General features: G+C 41.3%; 1 protein-coding gene across 2 annotated transcripts in view; it reads right to left on the bottom strand.

Moving 5' to 3' along the window:
* The window catches only part of PTCHD4 (patched domain containing 4), a 176,068-nt gene extending 161,370 nt beyond the window's left edge, over positions 1–14,698 (bottom strand). The window contains exon 1 of one of the 2 annotated variants that reach the window (XM_087817441.1): positions 14,096–14,698. In XM_087817441.1, coding sequence (XP_087673567.1) covers positions 14,096–14,698 — 603 coding nt within the window. The remainder of the gene's footprint in view (positions 1–14,095) is intronic. The other variant, XM_016212799.2, reaches the window with a different exon arrangement.
* Between the last annotated feature and the right edge of the window lie 12,784 nt (positions 14,699–27,482).

The raw sequence follows: 27,482 nt of genomic DNA, 5'->3' as shown, positions 1-27,482 counted from the left end.
AGTTGGCTGGAGAGTGAGTGAATTTTGGCTAAGCTAAGACTGAGAGTATTTTTGAATTTTTTAATGTCACACTTTTAATACTCAAAATGTGATAATTAAAAAGCCATTCATACAGCACATATTTCTTTATCTTCTATGTGCTTATCAAGAGGATGGGCTAACCAAGGATAGCATTAACAAACTGGTTGCAAATTAGCCAACACTGACCACCTCAGCATACGAAGGAATTTAGGTTATCTACATGGAAATCAAGGCGTTAATAACAATTTTTAAAAAGTTGAATCTATTTCAAGCCCTAGTATTATACTTCTTGGAGTTATCAAGATTTATTACCTTTGGTTCTATCACCATAATAATAAATATTTACTATGTGCCTAAGGTTTTCTTTATTAATCTCCTTGCAGAAATGTATTAAGTAGTGATGCCTTTTAAAGTGTCAAGGGATATATCTTCCCAATGACTAGCAATCTAGGACATCTTTGAAGCACAGCAAATTGATTAAGACATCATATTTCTGGCCAGTCAGTATCAGATCAGGGAATCACAGAAAAGAATGAGTTGTTCATTTTAGCTACAGAGCTTCCATGGAGGCAGTTTACCTGGTGGGGTGAGGGGGATTGTTGGTATCAGGGTGAATGCTCTCCCCATGAGACCCCAGACTCGACTTGATGCTGAGGCTCAAGAAAATCAGATTATTCCCTTATTCTCTCAATCTACACTTCGAAGCAGCTGGGAAGGATGGGGGAATCTCTTTCTGGACCAAGGTCCTTCAGTGTTTCTCAATCAGGTTATCCACAGGAATCATATAAAAAGCTTCAAAAATATCAATTCTCGGGCCCTTTCCCCAGAGATTGTGTTTCAACTGGTTTGAGGAAGGGCCCCAGGCATCATATAATTGGAAAGTTCCTGAAGTATTTTGTATGAGAACCACTGAGCTAAACCAAGCGAAAAGAGGGAAAAATTACTTTATAGTAGGATAAGCCACAAGGAACTCTTAGAAGCTTCGTCTTGGATGTGGTCCTTAGCAAAGCAATTTATAGCATTTAGGAGTGGGTCTATAAATAAACCAGGCCCTTCTAATTTTTAGCCAAGCGCTTTCTTAGGACACCTGCTCCCCTGGAACTTGTTGACCTATATCTGTATCTTGCTTTCATAAGTGCACAGACTTACGAAAGCGACATTTTAAGTCACATAAGAAAAGGCTCTTCTCCTACCGCTTCTGTTGACAAGCCAGAATATTTTGCTTTCTTCCTTATGCTTGTTTAAAGATTGTACAAAAACACTGCCCCAGAAATATTCCAAAGATAACAATAAATGAACAGTTAAATAAATTCTGTCAGAGTCACTCACCAGAATTTCAAGCAAGGAATAAAATGATAATTATGGAAATGCTCGTGAAAAAATGAAAACAAACAGGATTGAATAAGACATACACTGTACAGTTTGCAGTGAAAAATGAAAATAATTGTTTATAGAATCAGTGGTATGATTGTGAGTGATTTTTTACTTGGCTCTCTAATCATTCCTCAGTGTTGTTATAATGCTCGATTTATAGAAAGAATAGCTACAATTCATTAAGAAACTACAAAGGGCCAGAAGTTTTAAAAATCAGCAGAATGGATATTAGTAATACTATTTTTAACATATAAGAAACAGGGGCGGAGGCATTAAGTAACATGTCTGAAGTCATACAGCTAGTAAATGAAGAAATTAAATTCAAACATAGATTTGTCTGCTTCCCTTTTAGTGCCCTTTTCTTCATTATTTATAAATTTTATTTTATTATTATTTTTATTGATTGATTTTAGAGAGAGAGAGGAAAACATTGATTTTATTATCCACTTATTTATGCATTCATTGACTGCTTCTTATATGTGCCCTGAGTGGGTATTGAACCCACCTTGGCATATTGGACTGACCCTCTAACCAACTGAGCTACCTGGCAGGGCTATTATTTACAAATTTTAAAAGAGGGACTCAATCAATAAGCAGTCCCCTATCTCAATTCGTTAAGAAATAAAACCCACCACAGTAAAAACATTTACTGTTTTAGGCTAAATTGGCCAAATTGTCAATGCTTATAATTTTAATATCATCAATAAGGTTTAAGGATAGTAAACTGAGGGAAAGATGAGAAGTGAGGGTCTCTTATCAATTTAGTTATCAATCACCAAAATATTATTCGATCAGGAACAAGACAGAGTCACATCAGTTTATAAACAACTTTTGAGATAAGTCAGCTAAATTACAAACTTGAACACTGTTGAGTGAGAGACATGCTGATAAGATGTGGTTAGTTAATAAAATAAAATAAAAAAGTCACAAGTTTCTCAGTCTAGAAAAAACCCAGTTCCTTAAAAAGTAATCCCCAAGGTAAAAATGGTTGAAAAGAATGAAATGAAAATAAAAGCGAAGCTCTAGTGCCGGCTTTATGTGCTATTCCCTTAGAGAGCTGCTCTACCTCTGAAAAGGGGTCATAAACTAGTTCAGACCCTGAGCTCGCCCCCCTGGGAGCTCTAAGAGGGTGCGCGTCTGTCTCGGGGGGCACTTACTGGCGCCCCACTAGGCCTGTCCTCATGCTCAGCTGCTCAGGCCCTGCCTCGCCCCCCAGGAACGCTTTACACAGATCAGGGAGCCCTGGCTCCTGGGAAGGGAGAAGTGACAGGCTAGACTTTTCCCACGTTTCTTTCAAGCTGCAAATGTGAACAAGATAGGATCCCCGCGCTTCATAATCTTGAGGGAAAGTAAGACGGGTTCTAACTAGTACATATACTTTATGGCTGCTGTTGTACAGATATTTAACAGAGAGCTGCACCTCCGTGTCCACTGCAACATTTCATACATGGAAAGGGGAACCTGGCCTGTCTACCGGCTCTGATTTCTGGGGGCTACATTCCCAGCCGACAGATTTCCACTAATCTGCACCCATCATCTCTTTTCTTCCTTTTTTTTTTTTTTTTTTTTTAAAGGGGAGGGGGAATTTTCTTCTTTTTTACACAATTCCCTATGTTTTAAGAAATTAATTTCAATCTCTGCCTTTGCATGAATAAAAATGATAAAATCATCTCCTTTACATTTCATGACCTCTAATGGTTTTGCTTATGAAATTCTCAATCCTCCTATACAGTCCAATGACAAGCATGGGCAGTTAAATAAATAATCTTCTCCCCAATCTAACAACTTTTAAATTTGAGTAGTGATAGAGCCCTTACTACAAAAGAAAAAACCTCCTGAACCCCAGTGGCGACCTAAATAATGTTATTTATCATAATAAATGACTGTTTTAATATAGATAAGTTTCTGGCTAATATGGGTAATTTCTCTTTAAAATGTTTAATTGAGATTTAATTGACATATAACATTGTTTTAGATGTGCAACATAATGATTTGATAGATGTATATACTGTGAAATGATCACCACACTAAGTTTAGTTAACATTCCTCTCTTAGCAAGTTTAAAATGTACAATACAGTATTGTTAACTATAGTCACCATGTTGTACTTATTTATATCCTCTAGGACTTATTTATCTTATTAAATTTCTTTAATTAAGTTTTTAGTATATAAATATTTTTTATTTTCTCATAGATAAAATATAAAACAAAAGACATTCCTGCTAAATGGAATCTTTATCCAGTGTAGTCTTTGGATAAATTTTTCATTTATTCACTCATTTTTATTTCACTAGCAAATAAGCACTCAGGACTATTAAAACTGTAAATGTAGCCTGGGTTTCCTAAGGCCAGAGTATACACATGAGGACATATTAAAAGGAACTTCAGTTTCACTCGCTTACATCCCCACTTGAATAGGACAGGAAATCTGGCCTCTGCAAACTCTCACCCATGCATTTCTGGGAGTCCTTAGGATATCTTTACTCTTTCCCAACTAGACTTTTCGTGGTCTTCCTTCCCAGCCCCTGACCGATGGCCACTACTGTGAGTTACAGCTGGAGTAGATCCCCATGACACTTGGATGTTTGTGCTGGGTCTTCAGATGTGATTCTGCGAACTCGGAGTGCTTAGCTGCCAGATGAAATACAGGACACCAAGTTGAATCTAAATTTTATATTAAAAATGCAATATTTAGGACATACTTATACTACAAAAGTATTCTTTGTTCATCCAAAAATTCAAATTTGATTGGGTGTCCTGTATTTTTATTTGCTATACCTGTCGGCCTCACCTGAACTGAAATCATGTGTGTGCTGTGGGAAAAGCGTTTCTCTCTCCCTGTTCTGGTGGCTCTTTGTCTCCTAAGCCCAAACCTATGTTGCTTGTGCCTCAGGTATCTCAGGACCACTCACGAAAACAGTTTTTAATGTCTTTCTGTGCCCATCTCCCTTTCAGGTTGAGGCACAGCCTAAGAAGGTCAGACTGAGACTGGGATGGGCTTGTTTTCTGTCCCCCTGCGACTTGCCCCAAGGGCTTGCCCTACAGACCTCCTCATTATTGGCTAGCGTCTCCCAGGCAAATCTATTTATGTAAGGAAGGCTACCAGACTACTGGTTTGTTAGGCACATGCAGTTATACTTTAGCAGACTTGTGACAAATCTATAATACAAATTATACTGTGATTAAGGGAACTGCTTTCAAAGTGTCTCCAAAATGCATGGAAGTATTTTCTATCTTTGGAAGCACTTAGAGAAGCTTCATGGAAAAAGTAGCTTTAGGGCCTCAGCTTTTAAGAGATGTGTGTGAGTTTGACAGTGTAAAAGAAATGCCAAGTAAAATGAAAAGTGTAAATAGAGGTAAGAAAACAGGAAATTTCCCAAGTAAAAACAGGGGTGGCTTTACTTTGGTTTGGTTGCAATAGATGGTGTATTGCAACCTGAAACTACAAGTAAAATTGGGGACCTGGCCAAGAAAAGTTCTCAGTGGCCATGGTCAAGAGTTTATAATTTCTTCTCTAGGCAATGGGAAAGCCCTTGCAAGATTTGGTTAATGGAAAATATAACCAAGAAATGCAAAGGATCTTGTTACATAGGCTAGGTTCCAAGTGTGAGAAATTATGTGAGAGAGGTTAGGTTATCACATAAATAAAATAGGTAATGAAGACTCAAAGGAAAGACAGTGAGAAAGAAAAGGAAAAGAAATTTGAAAAGGAGACCTTGGTTCCCTCCCCCCTTGCTAATCCATTATAAGCAAAAGATGAGCATTAAAAATCCCCATGCCCATTCTCTTCCAGACTAATTAAATCAGAATCTCTGAAGATGAGACCCATGACATCAGCATTCTTAAAGCTCCCTCCTATCTCAGCCAGAATGGAAGCACTAATGCTGTAGAACTGTGGTTCTCACACTTCAGCAGGAATCAGAATAGTCCAGGGGGCTTGCTGGGCCCCAGCCCCAGAATATCAAAAGATCTTAAATGGGGTCTGAGAATTTACATTTCTAACAAGCTCCCAGATGATGGGGATGCTGTTGATGCAAAGACACATTTTGAGAAATTCTGCTGTAGAATGAACAGGACCTGGTTATTAATTAGGTATTACCTTGTGTATATTTCTTGGCTGGGTTGGAGAGGAAGAGGGAGTTAATCACAGGTGACTGAGATTCTGAGCCTGAGTAAATGACAGAATAGAGATGCCATTAAAAGTTACAGACATGGGAGAAATAGATGTTTGGCTTGAATGAGAATATTGAAAGAACGGACAATGAAAAAGACTGTTTCATGGGAACAATTATAAACATGGGGATAGTGAGGGCAGTGAGCCAGCAAGAAGTAGAGAACCAACAAAGACACACAAGAAAAACCAAATGTCACAGAAGCCAAGAGGGGAGAAAGTGGTCAAGACTAGATCTATTGAGACATCACAAAAATGCAACCTCTTCGACACTTCCAAACACAGTGAACATCTAAGCACATACCACGCTTTCCTTATCTGCCCTTTGCTGTCCTTAGCAAAGAGATGTCACTTTCATAATGGTAATCCTGGACACAGCTCAAGCTTTTTAGTGCAAAAAGCAGAGGGATTTATGTCCCTCGTTCTGCACTTACTAAGGAAATACTAACAACTACCATATGATAGATTTTCAGCTCTGAGGGTTGAAGGAAAAAGGGTTTTTTATCAAACTATGATTTCACAAGAAAGCCAATTAACCAATTCTAAATAAGGACAGAGAATCAGTGCTCAAGGAGTTAAACCACCAGCATTTAAGAATTTACAACGAATCAAGGGCTATTCTAAGGTTGTATTCCCTTTCTGCTCAGAGGGTAGTTCACGGACCATCTCAATCTCTGGCTGACGCAGTTTGAGAAGCACTGCTTTGGGTATCATGAACTCACTAACCCACTCAGTGCTAAGAGGTGGGGGCTATAGATGAAGGAACTAAATTACACAGTCAAAGTATTTGTGCAAAGTCACAGAACTAATGGAGCAGAGCAAAGATATAAACCTAGAAAAACTAGATTCATAGACTCTGTTCTAGCTTGTGTTGCACCAACTCACAAGAAAGTCTTACCATGGCCTTGGCACCCTCACCGTCGTCACTCTTTAACATCCATCCACAGTGGTCTTTGCTAGGTGCAACTAAGGGACCATGTCATCCCCATTGTACTCTTGCTTCTACCATCTAACCCACTCTTGAGGGTGTGAACTCCTTTCAGATCTCAGCTCACAGTCATTTCCTCAGGAAAGTCATTTCTAAAACCCCAAGTCTTGGTATTCTGCTCTCACACCACCATGTATTTTCCTCCATGATAACCCATAATTATGAATTTACCTATGTGACTTTTGTTTTTTTCACTAGACTTAAGCTCCTGGAGGGCAAGCAAGCACCACATCTGTTTTGTTCTGTGCTGAATCTCCAATGCCTGGAACGCAGCAAACACTTAAAATAGTCACCCAAACGAACATGTATATGAATGTCTTGCCCACATCAGTATGACCTGCAGTGACAATCAGCCTGCAGTGAAATCGGAACTGAATATTCTCTCCCTCTATGTAATCAAGAGACCTGGTGGGGTAAGAGAACAGACTGAACATTCAAAAGGGAATGTAATCTTTGAGGCTGAATCCTCAATAGCCAGTCAGGCGTCCATCTGCCATGAACACCTGGAGCTGCTTTCAGACCTTCTGAAGTTATGAGAACCCGTTAAATAGGTTTCCGCTTTCCAAAACCCAGAGCCTGTACTGTGCCTTCAGCCTTTGAGACAGCCAACTTAGAGTGGCCCAGGTGTGGCCTCTCCATGTTGAGAGGGTAGCTCTGGAGAGAAAACACTGGCTGTGTTAACACAAATCCTGTAACTAAATACGGTCCATTCATTTTGAGTGCTGCTCATCAGGTAGCTTTCAGAAGCCCTGAATTCCCCTGGATGACAGAGAATAAGCCTTGATTTCAATGAATGTCTCTGCCATAATAATCCTGTCTGAGGAAAGCGTGGATTGCAGGGCCACTTTCAAAATACACACCACTGTAATTGTGTTTCATTTTCCCAAATACTCTTGCTCCTATGTATAGTTCCTATACCTTGCCTTCTGGTAATATTAACATAATTAGTCTAACTCGGGTTTAATGTTGCTACTATTGTGAAATAACTACAAAGAGGCTTGAGAAAAATGCTGCTGATATTTTTTTCTTACAGAGGTAGATTTAACTTCAACATTTTTGGAAAATGTTGAACAGTAATCAGGTTTAAGTTTAACCAGGTGACAGGCTCAGTTTCAGATGATAGGATTGAAGGTTTCTCGGTGTAGAACAGCTGCTCGATAATTCTTCAGGGGTTTCTTCAGTGTCTCTACCACACCACTAAATGATATGGCTAAGAGCTCAATTACTCAATTTTCTTATGGTGCTTTTGTTGCTTTAAACTCAAGCTATGACTAAGGTCAACCTTTGTGTTAGACCAGAGCTTCTCAAACTCCCAGGGAGCTTGTTAAAATGCAGATTCTGGTCTGTAGGTCTGTGCTGAGACCTGGGGAGTTTTCATTTCTAAGAAGCTGCCAGGTGCTGTCGCTGGTGCTGGTCCATACACAACAGTTTGAGAAGCAAGGTCTTAGAAAACATGACAAAATTTGTTTTGTGTCAAATTAGTTTTGTGGCTTGCAATGCAACTCAGCATGCTCTTAAGTTCCAAGTATCGCCTAAACGTTTCCGTGGGCCAGGGCTGTGATGAAGAGAACCCTGTCCACCTGGCACGGTCACAAACCATCACAGAAACGAGTCACACCCATGATTGCACCCTGGGGTGGGAGGGCTGAGTTAGGGAAGAAATAGACCTGCTGTCCAGTCTAGAGCTGTGTTATGCAAATTGAGAATCTTGGAATTTCCAGAAATCCTCTTGAACAATGTTTCTATTGAGGGGACAAAGAAAAGTCTGGACGTGTCTGGGAAAGGTTTAAACATATGCCGACCAACTCTAAAGCTGAATTCAAAGCAAGGTGGTCCAATCAAGGTGTACTAACTAATGGGTTAAAATAAAAAATATTCTCCAAACACAATATATTCTGAAAAGCACATCCTAGCTTGTTTCAGTTAGAATGATGTTTAAAATAGAACTGATTAAAAGAAAAATGTTTGAGTTAACTAGTGCTTAACATAGCAGGAGAAGCAAAGAAGTGGGTTTTTTTGGGAGGGGGGAGGGGGGCCTTAGTCCCTTCTACATTTTCATCCTGCTGTGTGTGTCTTTTCGTTCTCCTCACTCCACACCCAAGCCACTGGTGATCCTGGGCCACTGAGGAAAAGGCCATCAAAACAGCTGATGGTAAGGAAATGAGAACAATGGAGAGAACCATTTATGTTCCATTTTTTAAAAACCCTCCCTCAATTCTTGAATTTCAAAAATGGAAAGAAACATAAATACAAAAATTATGTAATTCAGTTTAAAGCAACTTTTTGTTGGAATCAAAGAGCAGGATCTAGATCCCAATACCAAGCAGGTCTTTTGCCTATTTGTGTGCTCTGAAAAATTTAATAAACAAACATATCCTGCTACAGTGGCTAAGAAATATATGTGCAACGATTTAGTTAGGAAACTGTGGTTAACACCATTCAACAGCATAGTTCAATTCTAATCAAGAAAAATCTTTACTGTGGTGGTACTTATTACTACATGATGGAACATTACAGAAGAATCTTAGAACTAAAGATTGGTGATGGGGCAGGTCTAACGTCACACAACTGTTCCTCAAAGAACTGGGGTTAGAGCTTAGGTTTCCTGAATATTTCTCAGCTTAGTCCTCACTGCATTATTGTATTATCCGATGCTATCTCATCAATCCTCTTTTCCTGATGCCCACTTAAGATAGAAATACTCAAGCTTGCCTGGCACACAAGTCCCTGGCTCAGAACCTTGGGTCACATTACACGATTCCCACTTTCAGTTGATCCTGGAGCCTCACTCGAGTTTGTTCTGAATTGATGCGATTTTACACTAAAGGTGAAATCATGTGCCAGTGAGGAATTTGCTAAACTCTTTGTGGCAGTTTTCACAGTAGACACCTAGTGGAAGTTTTACGCCCTTACGGAAGATAAGGGATGTGAAGCCTCCCTTCATCCTCAGGACTGGTCTCTCTGACCGAGCATGGGGCCTGCTGCGAAAGAGCGCTCGTGGTCTTTTACATGGACTTCACATGGCTTGGGATTTACAGCCCTGTTCTTTCTTAGTACAAAGGGCTGTTGCTACCAAGAATGGCGCAGGAGGTACTAGGACCTAACATAGTACTGTGGTTAGGAATATAAAGTTTAGTACCAGACAGACCTAGATTAAAATCCCAGCTTCGAAGTGTACAACCTTGGGGGTCCTAGAAGCCACTTAACTTCCTGGTCTTTAGTTCCTTACCTCTAAAACGTAAATAAAGACTCCCTCTGGCCCAGACTTGTAAATATGACACGGTATGTATAAAACACTGACTTAGGACACAACCTGAGCATTAAGTAAGGTAGTCATGGTTTCCCCTATTAATAGATAGAAAAGAAAATGTAAGCTTAAATCTAAATACCAGAGAAGATCTTGACATAGATGTCTTATGAGGTTTTAGAATGAATTAGGGAAAGAAGTATATGGAATAATTCTTACAGTCTTTAAAAATAACGTTAGTCTTCAATTTCCATGTTGGCTCAAGTTGCCCTTCCATTAAGATAAAAATCTCAACAACTAATGGCAACATCTTCCAAACCAGGAAGATGCATTCCAAATGTACCCAAAGAAACATTTTATTTTGTTTAAAAAGCAGGAAGTGTTTCTTTGTTCCTATTCTTAAATGTGGAACATTGATGCACATACACTCCACTTAAACATGTGTCCAGAGGTGTGGTATGAATGGATTTTTAATAGGAAGAACAGGCTCCTGGGGAATCAAATCTATGCCATGCCTTTCTCACCATTTGCCATGGACCACATTTGTCTGCTTCTTTATTTGTTTTTTTACTGTGGCCAAAATAAAGAATGGAAAGTGTGGTCATGATGGCCTACCTAAGAGGTAGGACAATATTACTTGCAACCACCTGAGCCCCTTGAATTGCAATGAAAATACATTTTGGAGTCCAGAGTTGTTCCTTACTTAATGATGTTGAGTGCCTGTCTCATTTTAATCAAGAAACTAGTTTCAACAATACGTTATGTATTTAACTAAAAAATTCAGTCTGGCGACATTGTATTAACTTACACAAAATGGGTGTTTTAATAGGTGAAAAAAGGACTTCCAAATTATTGGGGTAAAAAATATTTTATAGAAACCTGGAAAATCTAGAGAATGCCTTTAAAACAAAAGCATGCCACAGAGGTTTAAAAAGTGATGCTGATTTTGTGATATTACAGTATAAGTGTACAAATTAATCAACAGACTTATCATTGATGTGACCACCATCTACAAAGAACAAGACAAGGGTGGGCTGAAGGAATGTGAATAGCACAGAAGGAATATAAGATATGGCCTGTGTGCCTATTCAGAGATATAACAACATAAAGATTATAATGATAGGAACAATAATAGAGTTCATACTATCTAGGTGTAGGGATTTCAGATTTTGGACCCTTTTCTACACAGCTTTTGAAAATGTGTATATGTTTCATTTCTTGAATTGTAGCATTATCTTAAGCTGACTGCTGCTTTTTTCATGCCAGTGTTATCTGAGCCTCTGTTTAGAATCCTATACCAGCAACTTTCTGTGTCCCTGCTTGTCTGAATCACCTTGTCAAGATAGTCATGTTGATCAGAAGTTCTAAACCTTTCTGTGCTCAGGACTACTTGGGTGTCTTAATAATATTTGGAAGATGCCCTTGTGATTGTCATAAGTAAGGTTTTTGACCACTCCTTTCTGTCAATCAGTATTTATACATCTTCAGACTATCTCTAAGCTGTATGGTGTCAAGAGATTGCCAATTCCTGCTCATATTATCCAGCCACTGCTGTTTAATTTGCATTTTTCTTCCACTTGTCATTCTTTGCCCACCAACAGAATCTTCCAGCACTAAAATTTTCCATACTGTCCAGAGTTGGAAAGATTGGTGATCCAAGTATAACAGAGGGAAGCAGAATGAATTCAAGGGCCAAAAAATGTACCTATAAAAATTTCCCTCGTCTCATACGCCAGAAGTTCTCAAACCTTAGCTTGCGTCAGCATCTCAGGGACACTCTTTGAATATCACTGCCACACAGGAGTTAAAATTATTTCCAAATAACATGAAATTGAAACGAAAGGCCATCTCACTTTGCTCTGTGCCAGGGAGTTCTTAACCTGAAAGTAATTTGAGGTCCTTTGATAGGATTCTAAGTGTCCATGGTCCTCAACCAATTATATTTTATATTACATTAGCTTGTGTGCGATTACATCTGGATGCTTGAGAGGGTCCATTGTTCTCAGAAGATTCATAAAGGATTCATTTACCCAAACATAGCTTAAGGACACCACTGATGTCATGGAGAGGGAGTCAAGCCAGCACATTTGAGGAGACATTGACATTAGAATATAGCAGAATAAGGGCTATGCAGTTTATAGAGCCAATATATAATTCAGTTCTTTTTATCGCTAGTGGAATAATTCTACTCTTATTACACTGACCTTCGTAATCAACTACTCCATTGCTTTGTGATTATCCACTGACTCCAACCAAGATGCAGATCGACCAACCAATCAGGCAAAAAGTTTAGACGGAGACCCTATTATAGGCCTAGCATGGTATTGGTTCAATGGTGGCCCCCAAAATTGCAGAGTCCCTGCTTAAGGGTAACTCTGGGTGAGAACACTGACATCTACTACTTTTAAGCCCCATGAGGGTAAGAACTTTGATTTTCATGCCTCAAACTGTCTCATGTGTTGAGAGGAGCACCTAGTAAATCATAGGAGCACAACTAATGATAATTAAACGAGTGAATTAAAGGCCTCAGGGGTCTATACTACAATGTCATAATGATATTGTCAGATAAACAAAATTTCCACAGTGGCTGGTTGGACAAAGCTCTTACACCTAGAGAATACTGCTGAATAAAGGAAATAAAGGACCCAAATAATAATGCATATCAATAAACCGCAAACGAGCCTCAAGAGGGAAAACAAACTGAAGTTTAAAACACAACACAGTTTCAAACCTTTCTTTACACCAGATGTTCGGCATAGGAAAGAACTCAGTTAAAAGGCTATAGGCTGGGAAGATCAATCACCACAACCTTTTCTTTAGCAAGCAATAGTGCTTATGTAAAGGACTCAGGAAACGAGCAGCATGCTGCCCAACCACATATATTCATCATGCTCCTTTCAATAAGTGTGAAGCAGACAAGCCCTTACCTAGATTTCAAGCTGATGAATCGTCTGTCCATTTTCACTAAACCTCAAGGGGCTGTTCAACCAAACAAGGGGCTGAAACGCTGTCAGCCTCCAGATGCATTTAAATAAGGACATGTTAAAAGGAGGCAAGTGATGAGGTTTCCTGAGGAATCTCTAGTTTCTAAGTGCATTAAATCTTCATTCAATGCAGGAAAAAGAGCCTTTGGATCTCAAAAATCCTGAGAAAATTATTTTTTGTGAGTATAGATGCTCACTGTATCAGATAAACAGAAATATTAGTGATTTCCTATATTTAGGCCATCCATTTATTGAAACTGGGGTTCCTCCTATTCCATTATCCCCATGGGGAGCACACACACACATCCTAACACACATTAGAAGAAAATTCCTTCTTCTGGGGAAACACCTGTCTTAGGAATCCTTGGTTGTGCAGCTTCTGACCCTGCAGAGGGTCGAGCATACAAATGGTGCAGTGACTCTTTTGGAAGTCACATTTGTCCCTGAAACTTCAGTCACCTGGAGACTGCATGCCTCATTGCCTGCAGCAGCTCAATCCTGACAGTGTAGGATGAGTTCAGAAGTCTCATTTGAGCAACAAAATTCGAATTGAGCGTTTAAACAGCACAATATATTTAGCGCTGAAATATCCATTCTTTGCAGTTTTTGCTGACTGTGGACTTTTTTCTTTCCTTTTGCTATTATAATAACCTTGCTTTGGTTTGGATATTTTAATGGGAGGAAAGACTCATAGACCAGTACATCAGTCAGCTGCACATTTTCACACAGAGAAAATTTCTGCTTCTTTTGCTATGCAAACACACACACACACAATTCCTGGAATCCCAACTCCATTCACACCCACTGCTCTCAGACACAGACTCACACAGGGCACCGAGACATAAACTCCCTGCATGTGAAAATCAAGCCAGGCTGAGAATGCAAATAGGTGGATATGGCACCAAGTGGATGTGTAATCAGTAATAAGAAATACATCGAGCCCCATAACGAAAAGAAATCCCCCAAATTGTTCAGGATTCCCCCGCCCCCTTCCATTCACTGATTTATTAACCCTGAACAAAGATGTAATTGCAGGGTCTCAGAAACAATTTTTTTTTTTTCGTTTTCCCCTCATTTTTGGCATTTGTTTTGTTTGGCTTTGAATTTTCTTAATATCTAGTCATTCATTCATTGCCTGTTTTCTTCACTCAGTTGCCCATCTTTCCCCCACCCCACCCCCCACCCCCAAAATGAAAGAAGCATCCGCTTCTGAGTCTTAAAGGATGAGACCTCTGCATTTTCTTTGCTTGTTTAGGGCAAGAAATGAAGTGCTGCCTCTTTAATTGGCAGAAGCATGCAGGAGGAGCATACCTTTAATTTAGTGTTGGGATACCTCACTTGCACCCTGGCTGTTGTCTTATTGGAGACGGCAGCCTGCCTGAGATCCTCTAGCACTGAAATAATATCATCCAGCACGCATTTCTTATCCTGATTTCTCAACACACACAGATGGGAAAAAGTATAATTATAGCCCTTGTGGTTCACCTTCATTTCCAGCACGGTTCGGTGGGTCTGCAGGATCCCCTCAGCCTGAAGCAAAATATTATCCCCGGGTGGGGCGAGCAGGATCACCCTGCCATACCTCCCGGGGGTGTGCAAGTCCGAATAGAGCTGGCTTTTGGACTGGTCCAGGGGGAACAGGCTGCTGGCCAGGCTGCGCTCGATCTTGGCCAGGCTGTGGCTGGGAGCGACCAGGCGCTCCAGGTCGCCCTCGGGCTGGAAGTGGTTGAGCGCGCTGAGGCCGAAGGTGATGGTCAGGACGGCGGGCACGGTGAGGAAGAAGACGGGGTGCCGGCTCACGCACAAGCCCAGCCTGTGGCAGAACGACTGGAGCCCTCTGCGAAGCACCTGCCGCAGCAGCATCCTCCACCAGGTCCAGCTCGCGGGCGCTCCCGGCCGTCTTAAAAAGCACATGTGACAAGTGTAAGCGCCCGGCGGCCGGGTCTCCGGCATCCCACCCCCCGGGGGCCAGCCCCCCGCCGCGCCGCCGGCCCACCCCCTGCGCGCTCGCCGCCGCCCGCGCCGCCGGGTCTTTCCCCGGCCCCACCTCCATGCGCTCCTACTACTCTTTCAAACACTGCAGCAAGTTGCAGCGAGGCGCGCCAATGCCCACGGCGCGCGCGGGGGCGCACGGGGGCGCGCGGCGGGCGCCGCGGGGGCGCACAGGCCCACCCCCCGCGGCCTCGGGTGCCCCGCCGCCCGCCCGCGCCCCTCTCACCGCGCGAGCCGCGGTCCCGCCGTCTAGCCCTTCATCCCGCTGCTGCAGTCCCCGGCCTCCCTCGCAGGAGGCGGTTCGGCGCGAGCGTCCCACGGAGCTGGATTTCCTCTCCGTCCTGGCGGCGTTTGGCGCCCAGCTGGAACCATGTGCCTCGGTGTTGTAAGAAGCAGACATGTGCCCCATACGGAGCGGGGACGGGGGGCGGAGTGCCAGGGACTGGGGGGGGCGGGGGGGCGGGGGAAGGGCAACTAAGCTTCTCTTTTTTGGAGATGCTGACAGTTATTTTTAGAGTTTTGTTTTCCCTCTTTCCTCCCCGCTGGAGTGAATGGGAGAGGCAATGGGTGCGGGCGCCGCTGGCCCATTGGAGCGGAGGCAATTAGAGCCCGAGGAAGGCGGGGTGACGGAGGGGGGGGCGGGGAGCTCCTTCAGCCGGCAGCCAGATGTGCCCCTCCGGGTTCCCCGTGCCCTCCAATTCTGCTTTTCGGCTGAAGAAAGGGAACAGGGGGGATGATGCTGCATTTTTAACCTACCACCGAGCGTGCAAAGGATTCCCCCGCAACCCCTTCCGCGCGGTCGTTCCGCAGACGATGCGCTGCAGCGAGGGCTGCCGGGGACCCCATCCTCCCGGCGGCGCGCTGGGCTCTAGGGATCCCCTCCTTGCTCTGGAGATTGGAGGGGTGGCAATTGCCAAGAGCAGCCTCGTGTGTGTGTGTGTGTGTGTGTGTGTGTGTGTGTGTGTGTGTGCGCGCGCGCGCGCGCGCGCACGCTGGAAGTGGGGATCCACATGCAATATGTGGCTTCTCATAAAATATTGCTTTTACATTCTGTACTTTTGAAGTTTAGGACAAAAAGTTCTTAAGAGCTGGTTTCAGTTCTTCCCCCATTTTTTCTTCCACCTCGCACCCCTGAAAACAGTTCTTGCCTGAATAAAGAGGGCTAGATGGGGAGGGGGAAGCACCTTGGAGTCGCTTGCTGTGTGAAACAGTGAGTCACCTTCACCATTTAGGAAAGAAAACTCTCACCAGGTACGATCCCGCCCTCAGTACACAAAAGTGTGAAGGTGAGGAACTGTCACCTGCATCAGATCAACCTCAAAAGCTTGTATATTAATAAGTTCTCTCTGCGTGGGTTATTTCTTACCTATTAGGGTTTTCACAAGTTTGTGTTCTGCAAAGTATAGCAGGAAATCTTGAGGACAAATTCTAAAGTTTGATTGTGAACCGGAGACCTGCTTCCCCAAATCTCTGTTCTCTTTGCAGTGATGTCATAGAGAAGATTGAGTTTCAAGAGATGATTTCTTCACACTTTAGTGACAGTGACAGGACTTGCTCTTTATCAGATGCTTGGAGAGCTACCCATCCTTGCACACAGGCAAACCAAAGGACACATACTCCTTTATTTTTGCTAGTGGAATCTATTCTTCGGTCATCTAGAGACCAGTGAGACAGCAGAGAACTCAGAAACAGGGGCAGTGCTTATGGGCAGTAGTCTAAAGGGTAGTGTTAGACCTAAAATTAAAGAAAAATTCTAGCCTTTTAAAATGGAAAGTGAATTTGGAGACCATCAGTTTGATTCCTACCAAGGGCAGGAATTGCTTCTAAAATATCCTGATGATTCTCCATTGAGACCATGTTGCAAAATCTCCACATGTAAGAGACCACTCATTTTTCTAGGAAACCCATTCTATTTTTAGACAGCCCCCTCTTTGTGATTAGCTGAACTCAACCTGCTTTCGACATTTATAGCCTAGCCCTCCCTCTCCTTCAGTGAGAAGCGTCCCCTCCGCATAATTGTCAGGTCTTCATGTTATTTCATATAATATATTCCATTATATTGCAACATGATGGGAAATTGTTTTTGGCTATATTGCAAAAAGGAAATGTATGTATCATCCATTTTCTGCACCCTCTTTTTTGTATCAAGTATGCTCAGTCATGTTCTATACATGAAATTTTCTAAAAATGGTCTTTTTGCAAAATATATACCAATAGACTTTAGGAATGGACAGTCGAATAAATTATGTAATTACTTTTATAGGTAAGGACACTAAGCACTGTAGAGGTTAAGTGAGATTAATCATGCTCCAAGTTATTTGCAAAGCTGAGACCAATGACCAGGTCCCATTGCATTTTCCCTGGCTACGTTGGACCAGGCCCACCCCTCTGTTTTTCATAATGAACAAATAGGTCAAAATTGCTTCCTCTCTTCTTACAGCCTCCATTTCCCACATCTCCTTCCCCAATAAATTCAATGGAATTCGAGAAGAATAAAGACAGCAATGGATAATTGACTAAATATGTGATGCATCTTAAGATGAACTATTCTAATGTAAATGCAAATCATGTTGTAGAATTATAATGACATGAAAATACATCCACTAAATGTTAAATGAAAAAGTATGTACAGCATGAAGCCACTTTGAAAAATAAAAACAGACACTGGAAAAAATAAAATCTGTGTTAAAATGTTTCTTTCTATTGCTAGATTATGGGATCATGGGTGATATTTTTTAATCCTCACTTGAAGATATTTTTTCCACGGCTTTTCAGAGATCGTGGAAGGGAGAGAGAGAGAGACAGAGAGAGACAGAGAGGAACATCAATGTGAGAGAGAGACATCGATTGGTTGCCTCCTGCATGAGCCTCAACCTGGGCTGGGGATCAAGCCTGCAACCAAGGTATGTGCCCTTGGCTGGAATTGAACCCGGGACCCTTCAGTCTACAGGCCAATGCTCTAACCACTGAGCAAAAGCAGCTAGGGTCCATGGATGATTTTTTAAACAAAAAAACCTTCTTAAATTTAGAAGTTTTAGGTTATAAATAGTTGCAAAGATAGCACACAGAGCACCCTTGTACAACACATCCCATTCCTATTATTACTATCTTGAATTAGGATGGTACATTTGCTACAATTAATAAACTGATATTCATACATTATTATTAACTAAAGTAATTACTTTATCCAGATTTCCTTAGTTTTTACTAATATCCTTTTTTAGGTTCCAGGGTTCCATTCAGGCTACCACTTCGCATTTAGTCATCAAGTTTCCTTAGGCTCCTCTTGGCTGTCACTGTGTCTCAGGCTTTCCTTGTTTTGGGTGACCTTGACAGTTTTGAGGAGTAGTGGTCTGGTATTTTGAAGAATTTCCCTCAGTTGGGAATTATCTGATGTTTTTCTTATTATTAGACTGGGGTTAGGAGTTCTGGGGAGGAATAAGGCAGAGGTAAAGTGCATTTTTTATTATATCATATCAAGGGTACAATCTATCAACATGTCTATATTACTGTTGACGTGAACCTTGATGACCTGCCTGAAGCAGTATTTGTCAGCTTTCTCCACTGTAAAGTTACCCTTCTTCTACCCCTCTTTCCACAGCGTCCTCTTTGAAAAGAAGTCACTATGTGCAGCCCACACTTAAGGAGTGGGAGCTATGCTCCACCTCCTCCCTCCTTGAGGATGGGGGTCTACATAAGCTATTTGGAATTCTTCTGCATGGGAGATTTGTCCTATTCTACTCCATTCTACTCTTTTATTCTAGTCTACTTTATCTTTTCAATCTCTATTTATATTAGTACTGACTCAAGGATATTTCTAAGCATTTTCTTATATTTTGGGTTATACTTCGATATTTTGTTGCTCAAATTTTTCCAGTGTTGGCTATTACTGGGAGCTCTTCCGATTGGCTCCTATATCCTTTTGACATATCCCATTATTGTCGGGTGCTTGAAAGAAATTATTCCTTATTTTGTTGCACTATGAGATATTCCAGGCTCATCTTGTATCTTTCCTGCTCCAGTCCTAGAGTCAGCCATTTCTCCAGGGAGCCCTGGTTTGTTTTCATTAGAAAATGGTGCTAGAAACAAAGATCTGGGTGCTTTATGTGCTGCTTGCTGTGTGGTGTTATTGCTTCTAAGTCCTCTCAGCTGAAAACAAGGAAATACTAATCTGTGTACATGTGTATCCATAAATAGTTCTTTATATAACTCTCCGTATCTGTATGAAGCTAAATGTGAGTTTATAGTTATATCTCCAACTCTAATCTATTGCAACATGGATCATTGTGGTCTTTTCCCCTTACTTACCTTTAACCTCCCACTCCAAAGGTGAAAAATTGGCTCAGTGGGTGATTTTTAAATAGCTATTTTATAATAAAAACATACTAATATTTTATTAGAAAAAAAAGTTTAAAAGAAAGAAGAAAAAAATGGATCCTTAATTTTTATACCATGCATAGATGATGCCAAATAGTATTATGCATTCATTAGAAAGATAAGTTACATGCTTAAAGAAAGAAAAATGTTAACAATATTCCAAATCAAACTACAAAGTGGTATTTTCCACAAAGACAGCAGTGGATATCAATGACATAATTCTAGTATATTTATTTTAAATAAGGCTCAATATAAAGCTGAACACAGTGCATTTAGGAACCAATCAGTAACAACACAAAAATCCATAGTGTTCAGTTCATACAGGAGTTGTCTTCCTTGATATATCTTGGTCAATGTCATTTCTCAGCACTTGGAAGCAAATTGGATTTTATCTGCTTGTCCTTTTGCAGGATAGGACACCAGAAGAACAGGAGCTTGGATAGGGAGCAGCTGAGTTCTAGGAAACCTCCAAAAGTTACCACCTCTGTGCTTTGGACAAGATACCCAACTCTCTGATCCACTGCTTCCCTACTTGTGAACTTGGATTATATTAGCCCACTTGTTAATTCACTCATACCTCTATTCACCAGAACTCTGTAACAATACTGTATTATCTGTTGCTGTAATACTAGCAGTTGCAACAAATAACCCTCTAAAACTTGGCAGTAAAGAACAATAGACATTTGTACAACTCTCCGTTAGCAGTCCATTATGGATATCCCTGCTTGGCTGGAAAAGGTAGAGCACAGAGCCTTCAGTTCCACAAGTCATCTATCCACCTTCAACTCACAGCTTCCAAGGCCATTCCTGAGGTCATTTCCCGGACAGCTAGCTGAAAGGGGGGGAAACCTGGGAGGTTTTTATGGCTCAGTTTGTAAAGTGGCATGTGTCACTTCCTCTTACAGCCTCTGATTAGAATTTAGTCATAAGAGATGCTGAATAATGCAGGTTAGCCATATGCCCAGAGAGGGGAGGGGACAAATTCAATGATCAGGTGGCAAAATCCCTCACCGTCTTCCTGGATTCTCTTGCCTTGTTTACCCAAAATTCCTATTATGTGTTCAAGGTAAACATCAGATGCCCTTCTGTCATTTCACACAGCACTCATTTAGCTACTGGCATTTATGCAATGCTGGCTTTGGGGATTTCGGAAAATGCTCTTTGAGCTCATTTTGTGATAGCTTTAAGAGTTTTGCATTGGATCACCCACACCTCTTGGTCAGGCTTGTTAAGGGTTTTGCATTGGATCATCTACAGCTCTTGGTCAGACTTGTATATAGGAAGGGCACATCTGAGAAAGTTTTGGAGGCAATTTTGGCCTTAACATTTTGTATGTTTACAGCTGCAACTGGTGTAAGTAATAAGGACATTTCTTATCTCACATAATAAGATGTCCAGAAGAACAGCAATTATAGAGCTGGTTAATTTAGAGGTTCAAGGATGTCATTAAAAATCCAGGTCCTCGTACTGGCCAGTGTGGCTCAGTTTGTTGGGCATCTTCCCAGCACTGAAAGGGTCCCAGTTTGATTGCCAGTCAGGGCACATGCCTGAGTTATGGGCTAAATCCCCTGTGGGGGGCATGCAGGAAGCCGTTGGTCCATGTTTTGCTATTACATCCCTGTTTCTCTCTCTCTCCCCTCTCCTTTCCTCTCTCTCTAAAAATCAATTTAAAATCTTAAAAAATTAAAAATAAAACAATAAAATCCAGGTCCTCACCCTCATTCTGCTTTGCCTATTTCGGGACCAGAAGGCTTTTACTCTTGTGGGCAACACATCCAGGAGAAATGAGACCCTGAGGACAAAGAGGCTGCCTTTTTCTGTGCATCTCTTCTAACAGTGGAGAAACCTTTCCCAGAAGACCCCCCAAAAACTTGCTCTTGAGTGTCATTCCCCATGCCCATGTCTAAACCAGTCACTGGTGAGAGGAATGAAGACACAGTAATCAGTTTAGACCAATCTGGGCTCACTAGGGGGCTGGGAATGGGGCCAGCTCCCTCTCTGAGAGCGTCACCATGTGGCATATTTGGTAGGGTTTATTTTGTTAGTGTGTTTTGTTTTAAACAAAAGTTTCTTTAGGAAGAAACATGGTGTGATGGAGGGAATGTTTGGATGTTGGACAGCTGACAATAACCTGGTGCTGAGTTTTATGTATGGAGCAAATTAGTTTCTGGAGACCATGCTTTCTGAATGAAAAATAGAGCTATAATCTGTCAAAGGAATTGATTTTCTAATTTGTAATTCATTTAGGCTAAAAGCTTTATAATGGTACACAAAAGAAGTATAGGGATATTTAATATTTTAAAAATTACCTTCATTTCAATAGCTTACAAATACGTAAGCATTATTCTGCTGGAAAATCCACTATCTCTGACCTTCATATCTATATAGGGTGGAAATGACTGACCTGAGGAGTTTATGCAATTATCTTGACTTAATAAAAGTTGTAAAAAGTTTAGGTAGGATTTTCTTCAATTGATAACTTAAAATTCATCATATATAAGGTTGTGCATAAAATTTGGCATGTAGGTTCAGTCTCATTACCAGGATCTTCTGGAACTTGAGTTCATGGGGTTCATTTGCATGGTTTGCTTCATCCCACCAAGAACAGCTTCTGATTCCCCACTCAAGTCTCAGCCTCCCTTTCCTGGTCACTGGTCACGCAGTGTCAAACGCATAGTCGCCGAGCGTTGGGAGTGGCCCGGTGCACAAGGAGAGGCAAGCTTTAGTATTGGTCTGGAAAAAAGAAAGGCTGGAAAAATACTTGGAATAGTGAGGCCACAGGGGACTAGCTGCGCTGAAGATGAAATACCGCCTGCCAAAAGACAGGACGGTGCAGGCAGAGTCTTACTGAACCAATGCACAAAGATGACATGGCGCTCTGTGCACATTTGATTTTCAATCGCTTAAATGAACATTTTCAAATTCAGGAAGAAGTAGCCCATACTTTTTTTTAAATCATCTTTTAATTTAATTTTGTTTCTTCTTCTTAAATCCAAGTGTAATATAGGTCAGTCTGCCCTGCAAAAAGATGGAAGGATTTCCTACATTTTCTTTCCTTCCCTCTCTCCTTTCCTTCTTCCCTTCCTTCCAATAGTAGTTTGTTTTTCTGAAATGTTCCTGTCAAGGTCTTCTTCAAATTTATATATATATATAAAAATTTATATATATATATATATATATATATATATATATATATGGTCTATTTCTTCTGAATGAGCTCAGTGGTATATTGCTTTCACATTGTTTGTCACAAAGTTACACATTTTCCAAAAGCTTTAGCTCAGATTCAGATGGGGCCGTTGGTTACCAAACTGGGTTTTTGGTGGTGTTACGACACTCAGAGAGAAGCCTGATCCTGAAGGATGAGTGTTCATTAATTTCAAACATGACCATGAAAATGTATCCTACTCCCTGATAAGACAATTTTCCTAATCAGATTCCAGAAAAATAAAGAATTTTGTGGAGCTGCCTGTGGTGTGGACGTGAGCATCGGATTCGCCGTGGAAGAGCCACTGGAAGAGGGAAGCAATGGGTTTGCTGCCCCTTATTAGAGCTCCACATTTATTGTTGCGTCCTAGATATCACCTCGATATCACTCCCAACAGCAACAGAAGATAACACCATTGCCTGTCTCTGTTAACAGCAGCCCTTGCTCAGTAGGGTCAGGGACAAAGAGAGACGTAAGTCCCTAGAAGAGGACTTTTCCTGGAGACAGTCCGGGAGGAAGATTTTACCACAGACGTCATTTAGAATGACAGTGTATGTTGATAATAAAAAGCAAACTGGCTGTTAGTCAGTTTTATTATTTCTTTAATTTTCCTACAACCAAAGATATTAGGAGCTATACCTGAGGTGGGGCCCTCCCGCCTTTGCCCTCCCCCCTGTACCTCTCTCGGGTACATCACTGCCCCCAGGAGTTGCAACTGTGATTTCTGAGTAACTTCCCATCCTGCATGTTCAGTGCTGAAAAGATGTGGGTGGACTTACAGTCAAGCTGGAATCACAATATGAAAGGCACAGTTGTTCCCTCATGTGATTGTAACCCGCCCCTTACGACACCTTACTCTCCTCATAATGCTCTAGACCTTGAGAGGAAAGAAATGGAAGAACTTGACTGCTGGTGCAGGCCAACGTGCATATGACTGGACTCCAGACTGAGTTTTCACGCTGTGGAAAACAGATTTCTTCTGTAGATATGTGAGGGAAATGGCATTGGACAACAGACAAACTCAGACTATCAAAAAGTGTGTTTGACATTCAAAAATTTGCTCTTCTGCCTGTCAGAATGAGGAATTTCACTGTGACCTTTGGGACGTGTTCAGCCTTTAGCCAGGAAAAACAATGTAAACAAAACAAGTTGATGTCCAAATGGGAAAATAAGGAAGTTGCATATGACCATTTGCATTTTATACATAAACAACACATCTCCAGAAAGCATGTAGACTCCACATCTGCAGATTCAGTTGCCCTGTGGACATGGGCAACATCAGTAGACACTTTGAGAAACTGCAAGGTGTCAAAGGTTCATGAACAGCAAAACTCAAACCCATGCATCATTCAAGTGGTAATTAGTAAAATTTATTGTGCACACAGCAAAAGTCTGGTTTGAAATTGGTAGTACTCAAACCAAAACATGGAATGAGGCTTAGAAAAGTGACCAAATCAGGCAGCTTTTATATCTTTTAAACAGAGAAACAATTATTTGTGAAAAATCGTCAAAAAAGCTCTGGCTTGGAGTAGCAAATAACTGAAGAAGTGACAAGTTTATTTATACAGCTTTCGTGTCCCTGAATTTCCTCTTTGGTGATAAGGATGCCTCTTTTTCTCTTGGTATAAGGAGGGTTCCTTTCACATGGGAAATTTATTTCCTGCTTTCAGGGGGAGTACAGGAGGGTGAGAGTGGTCTCCTTGCCCCAGTTGTTTCTTAAGTAACTTTTATTCAAAATAATATATATATACATATAGATATGCTATACATATTGATTATTCAATATATAGTATGTATGTGGGGGAGGCCTGTCCTGAATCCCATAAATAGTCTTGCAAAGTAAGCTAAGCTTTAGCCCAGCCGGTGTGGCTCAGAGGTTGAGCATCGGCCTATGATCCAGGTAATTGTGGTAATTCCCAGTCAGGGCACATGCTCGGCTTGCAGTCTCCATCCCCAGTAGGGGGCGTGCAGGAGGCAGCCAATCAATGATTCTCTCTCATCATTGATGTTTCTATCTCTCTCTCTCCCTCTCCCTTCCTCTGTCTGAAATCACTAAAAACATTTTTTAAAAAAATAAGCTAAGCTTTGTTTGTATAACTAACCTGGTTTGTCTGCTCAGAGAATTTTCAAGGCTGGTCTTCGTTTGCCCTTGATTTTAACAGATGAAACCCCTTTCTGGGAGCCCTCGTCTCTGGCAGAGTGCCCCTCCTTTGCTGAGTAGCTGTAAAATTTAGTGTAGCCTTCATTCTACTGTATTGAAATGATCTGTGCCTCCCTCCTCCGTAGACTGCGGTCTTCGCGAGGGCAATGCCTATTACCCTCTGGCCTCGTATCCTCGGTGCTAGCAGGATGCCTGGCACCTAATAACCACATAATAGCATAATAGCTACTTAACACATTCCAGAAGAGCTCTCCAGATGTAAGAGAAGTGTGAAAGACTCTGAGGAAGGTAAAAGAGTATAAATGTCACTAAGAAGAAGACACAACAAACTACTTTTAATCCAGAGGTGCGGGCCTTGTGGCTACGGCATGGGCCTGCAGCCCTGCTGGCTTTGTGCCCATTGCCCATTTTCCTTGTATTGCCAGCTGTCTCTTTGCTTGGCCGTCCTAGCTGCCCTGTCACAGGGCTCAGCTCTCCTGGTATCGTCAGATTGTCTGGATCTTGAAGTTCACCTTCTGCTTTGTCAGCACTGTGTGTCTCTGATAACTGTTTCTCTTTTTGGTGATTTCCAGGATCTAAACAATGTTCATTACAACTAGAGTGTAAATTCAGCGGCAGGAGTAGCAAAAGATGAGGCCGAGAGAATGAACCGGTGCCAAGAGCATGAAGAAGCTTGAAAAACAGCTTCACTCAACACATTGACCAAAGGCTTCGTGAGGAACCAAAATGTACAGGACCCTCCCTTGCAAGCGGGCAAGGGTTGCTGCTTTCGAGTTTCCATTTGAGGGGACGTTAAAGAGTTAAAGCAGCGTAGAATTAGGAACTGCTGCAAGAGCAGACTGGGCTTCAGACCACAGCTCTGCACAGCGTAGGGAAGGAGACTGGGCGACCATTTGGGAGGCTGAACAGTTCGAACTATGGCAAGAGCAGACTGAACCAGGGAAATAGGGCAGGCACGGTGGGGAACAAAAAGCTTTGGGTGTTATTTAGAAGTGAAAATAGATATACTTTGGTGATGGGCTATATGTGGATGTGTACACTAAAAACAGAGAATGCACTTAAGAAGATGAGCATTAAAACAATTACAGAAACATTTCCGCTCTGTTCTGTGGGTGAGGGCTATATAGCATAGTAGCTGTCTAGGTTCCAGACAGACGCATCCAGGTTCAAATCCCTTAAATCCCTCTTCTGCCACCAAAGTGTTGCCTTGGCCAAGTTATTTAACCACTCTAAGCGTTAGCCTTCTCACCTGTAACAGTGAGATAATAAAAGCTCACACCCCATTAGTTTTGTGTTAAGTGGAATATTGAATGAAAATATTCAAATATTTTAATCGAAATAGGATGCATACTATATGGAGTTATACAAGAATAGCTAGATGTGTTCTTGCTTTCAAAATACTTATCAAAAATGAAAGGAAGGACATAACTACTTGAAAGTAAAACATAATTAAATTAATTTTCATGTATTTAAAAGTTATACCTAAGCATATACAGATATGTTTAGATACTATATGACTGAAGACACTAAAAAAATTGTGGTTTGGTGAGAAAAGTTTACAATTAAAGGCAAAAAACCTTATCTATGTTTAATTTTCACTTATACTAAACATTTTGCTAGTTATATTTATTGTTTAATTAATTATTTTAAAACCCTGTGACATAATATCACATACTCACCATTACAGATATGAGAACTGAGGTTCAGAGGGCTGGGAATTACTGGAATTTGGAATCAAGCCTGAAGACTCCAGAGCTCCTCCTCATCCCGATATTCATACTGCCGAACAGAAGAATTTTCTGTGTTCTTAGCATGTCTTAGATATCCCCTTGTTTAGAAACAGACTATTTATTGACTTTTTCTTACTTTGCCTATTCATGTACCCAGGTAGCATAATCTATTGCTTGTGTCAGGTTTGGCCTACGGGGGAAAAAGACCTTTGCTTAAAGATTTCTCTTCTTGACCCAGCCAGTGTGGCTCAGTGGTTGATTGTCTAGCCTTGAACCAGGAGGTTATGGGTGGATTCCTGGTCAGGGCACATGCCTGGATTTCAACTTGATCCCCAGTAGGGTGCGTGCAGGAGGCAGCCAAGCAATCGCTCTCTGATCATTAATGTTTCTCTCTCTCTCTCTCTCAAAATATAAAAACATATTTAAAAATAAAAATTTCCCTTCTCTTGATGGGAAGGGAGGAATTTCTATAGCCAGCAGAATCCAGAAGTCTTCTCTAAAAAATGAGGATAGAAGGAAGACATTAGAACATGAAAATCAAAAGGAAAAACATGAACTACAGCATATTCTTTTCCAGTCCTGTGAGATTTCATTCAGTTTGTGTTTTATTCATTTAAGCTCTGGCCTGTTGGGTCATAGGGAGCAACCTTACTAATCAGCTCTACTCTCAGTTCCTTAGTCATTTCTGTTTTGTGGTGCATATTGATTTCTCAATGGAAGATTCGCCTCCACCATACATTTCTTAAAAGAATAAACTGTATACACACACGTATATACAAAATGTCATATTTTTATGCTTCTATTAAAGTAAAATCAAGTAGTGTGTGTGAGCGCATGTGCGCATGTGCTTTATGTGCCACTGAGTCATCTCTGATTCCTGGTGAATCTATGAATGAGTGATGTCCACAGAGTCCTGTCCTCAACAGCAATGCTCAGCTCCTGTAGACCCATGCCTATGACTTTTTTTATGCAGCCAATCCATATCATATTTGGTCTTCCTCTTTTTCTGGTGCCTTCAATTTTTCCCAGCATTATTGCCTTTTCAAAAAAACTCCTCCTTCTCACGATGTGCCAGAACTAGGGCAGCTTTAGTTTTGTCATTTTTGCCTCCAGTGATGTTCAGGCTTAATTTGCTCTACGACCCACTTGTTCCTCTTTCTGGCAGTTCAGGGTATGGTTATAGCTCTCCCTAAACACCATATTTCAAAGTCAAATACCACATAGGCCTTA

The sequence above is a fragment of the Miniopterus natalensis genome, chromosome 5, assembly GCF_054644295.1.
Source record: "Miniopterus natalensis isolate mMinNat1 chromosome 5, mMinNat1.hap1, whole genome shotgun sequence".
NCBI classification, from domain to species: domain Eukaryota; kingdom Metazoa; phylum Chordata; class Mammalia; order Chiroptera; family Miniopteridae; genus Miniopterus; species Miniopterus natalensis.
This window is presented reverse-complemented; position numbering and strand designations above follow the sequence as displayed.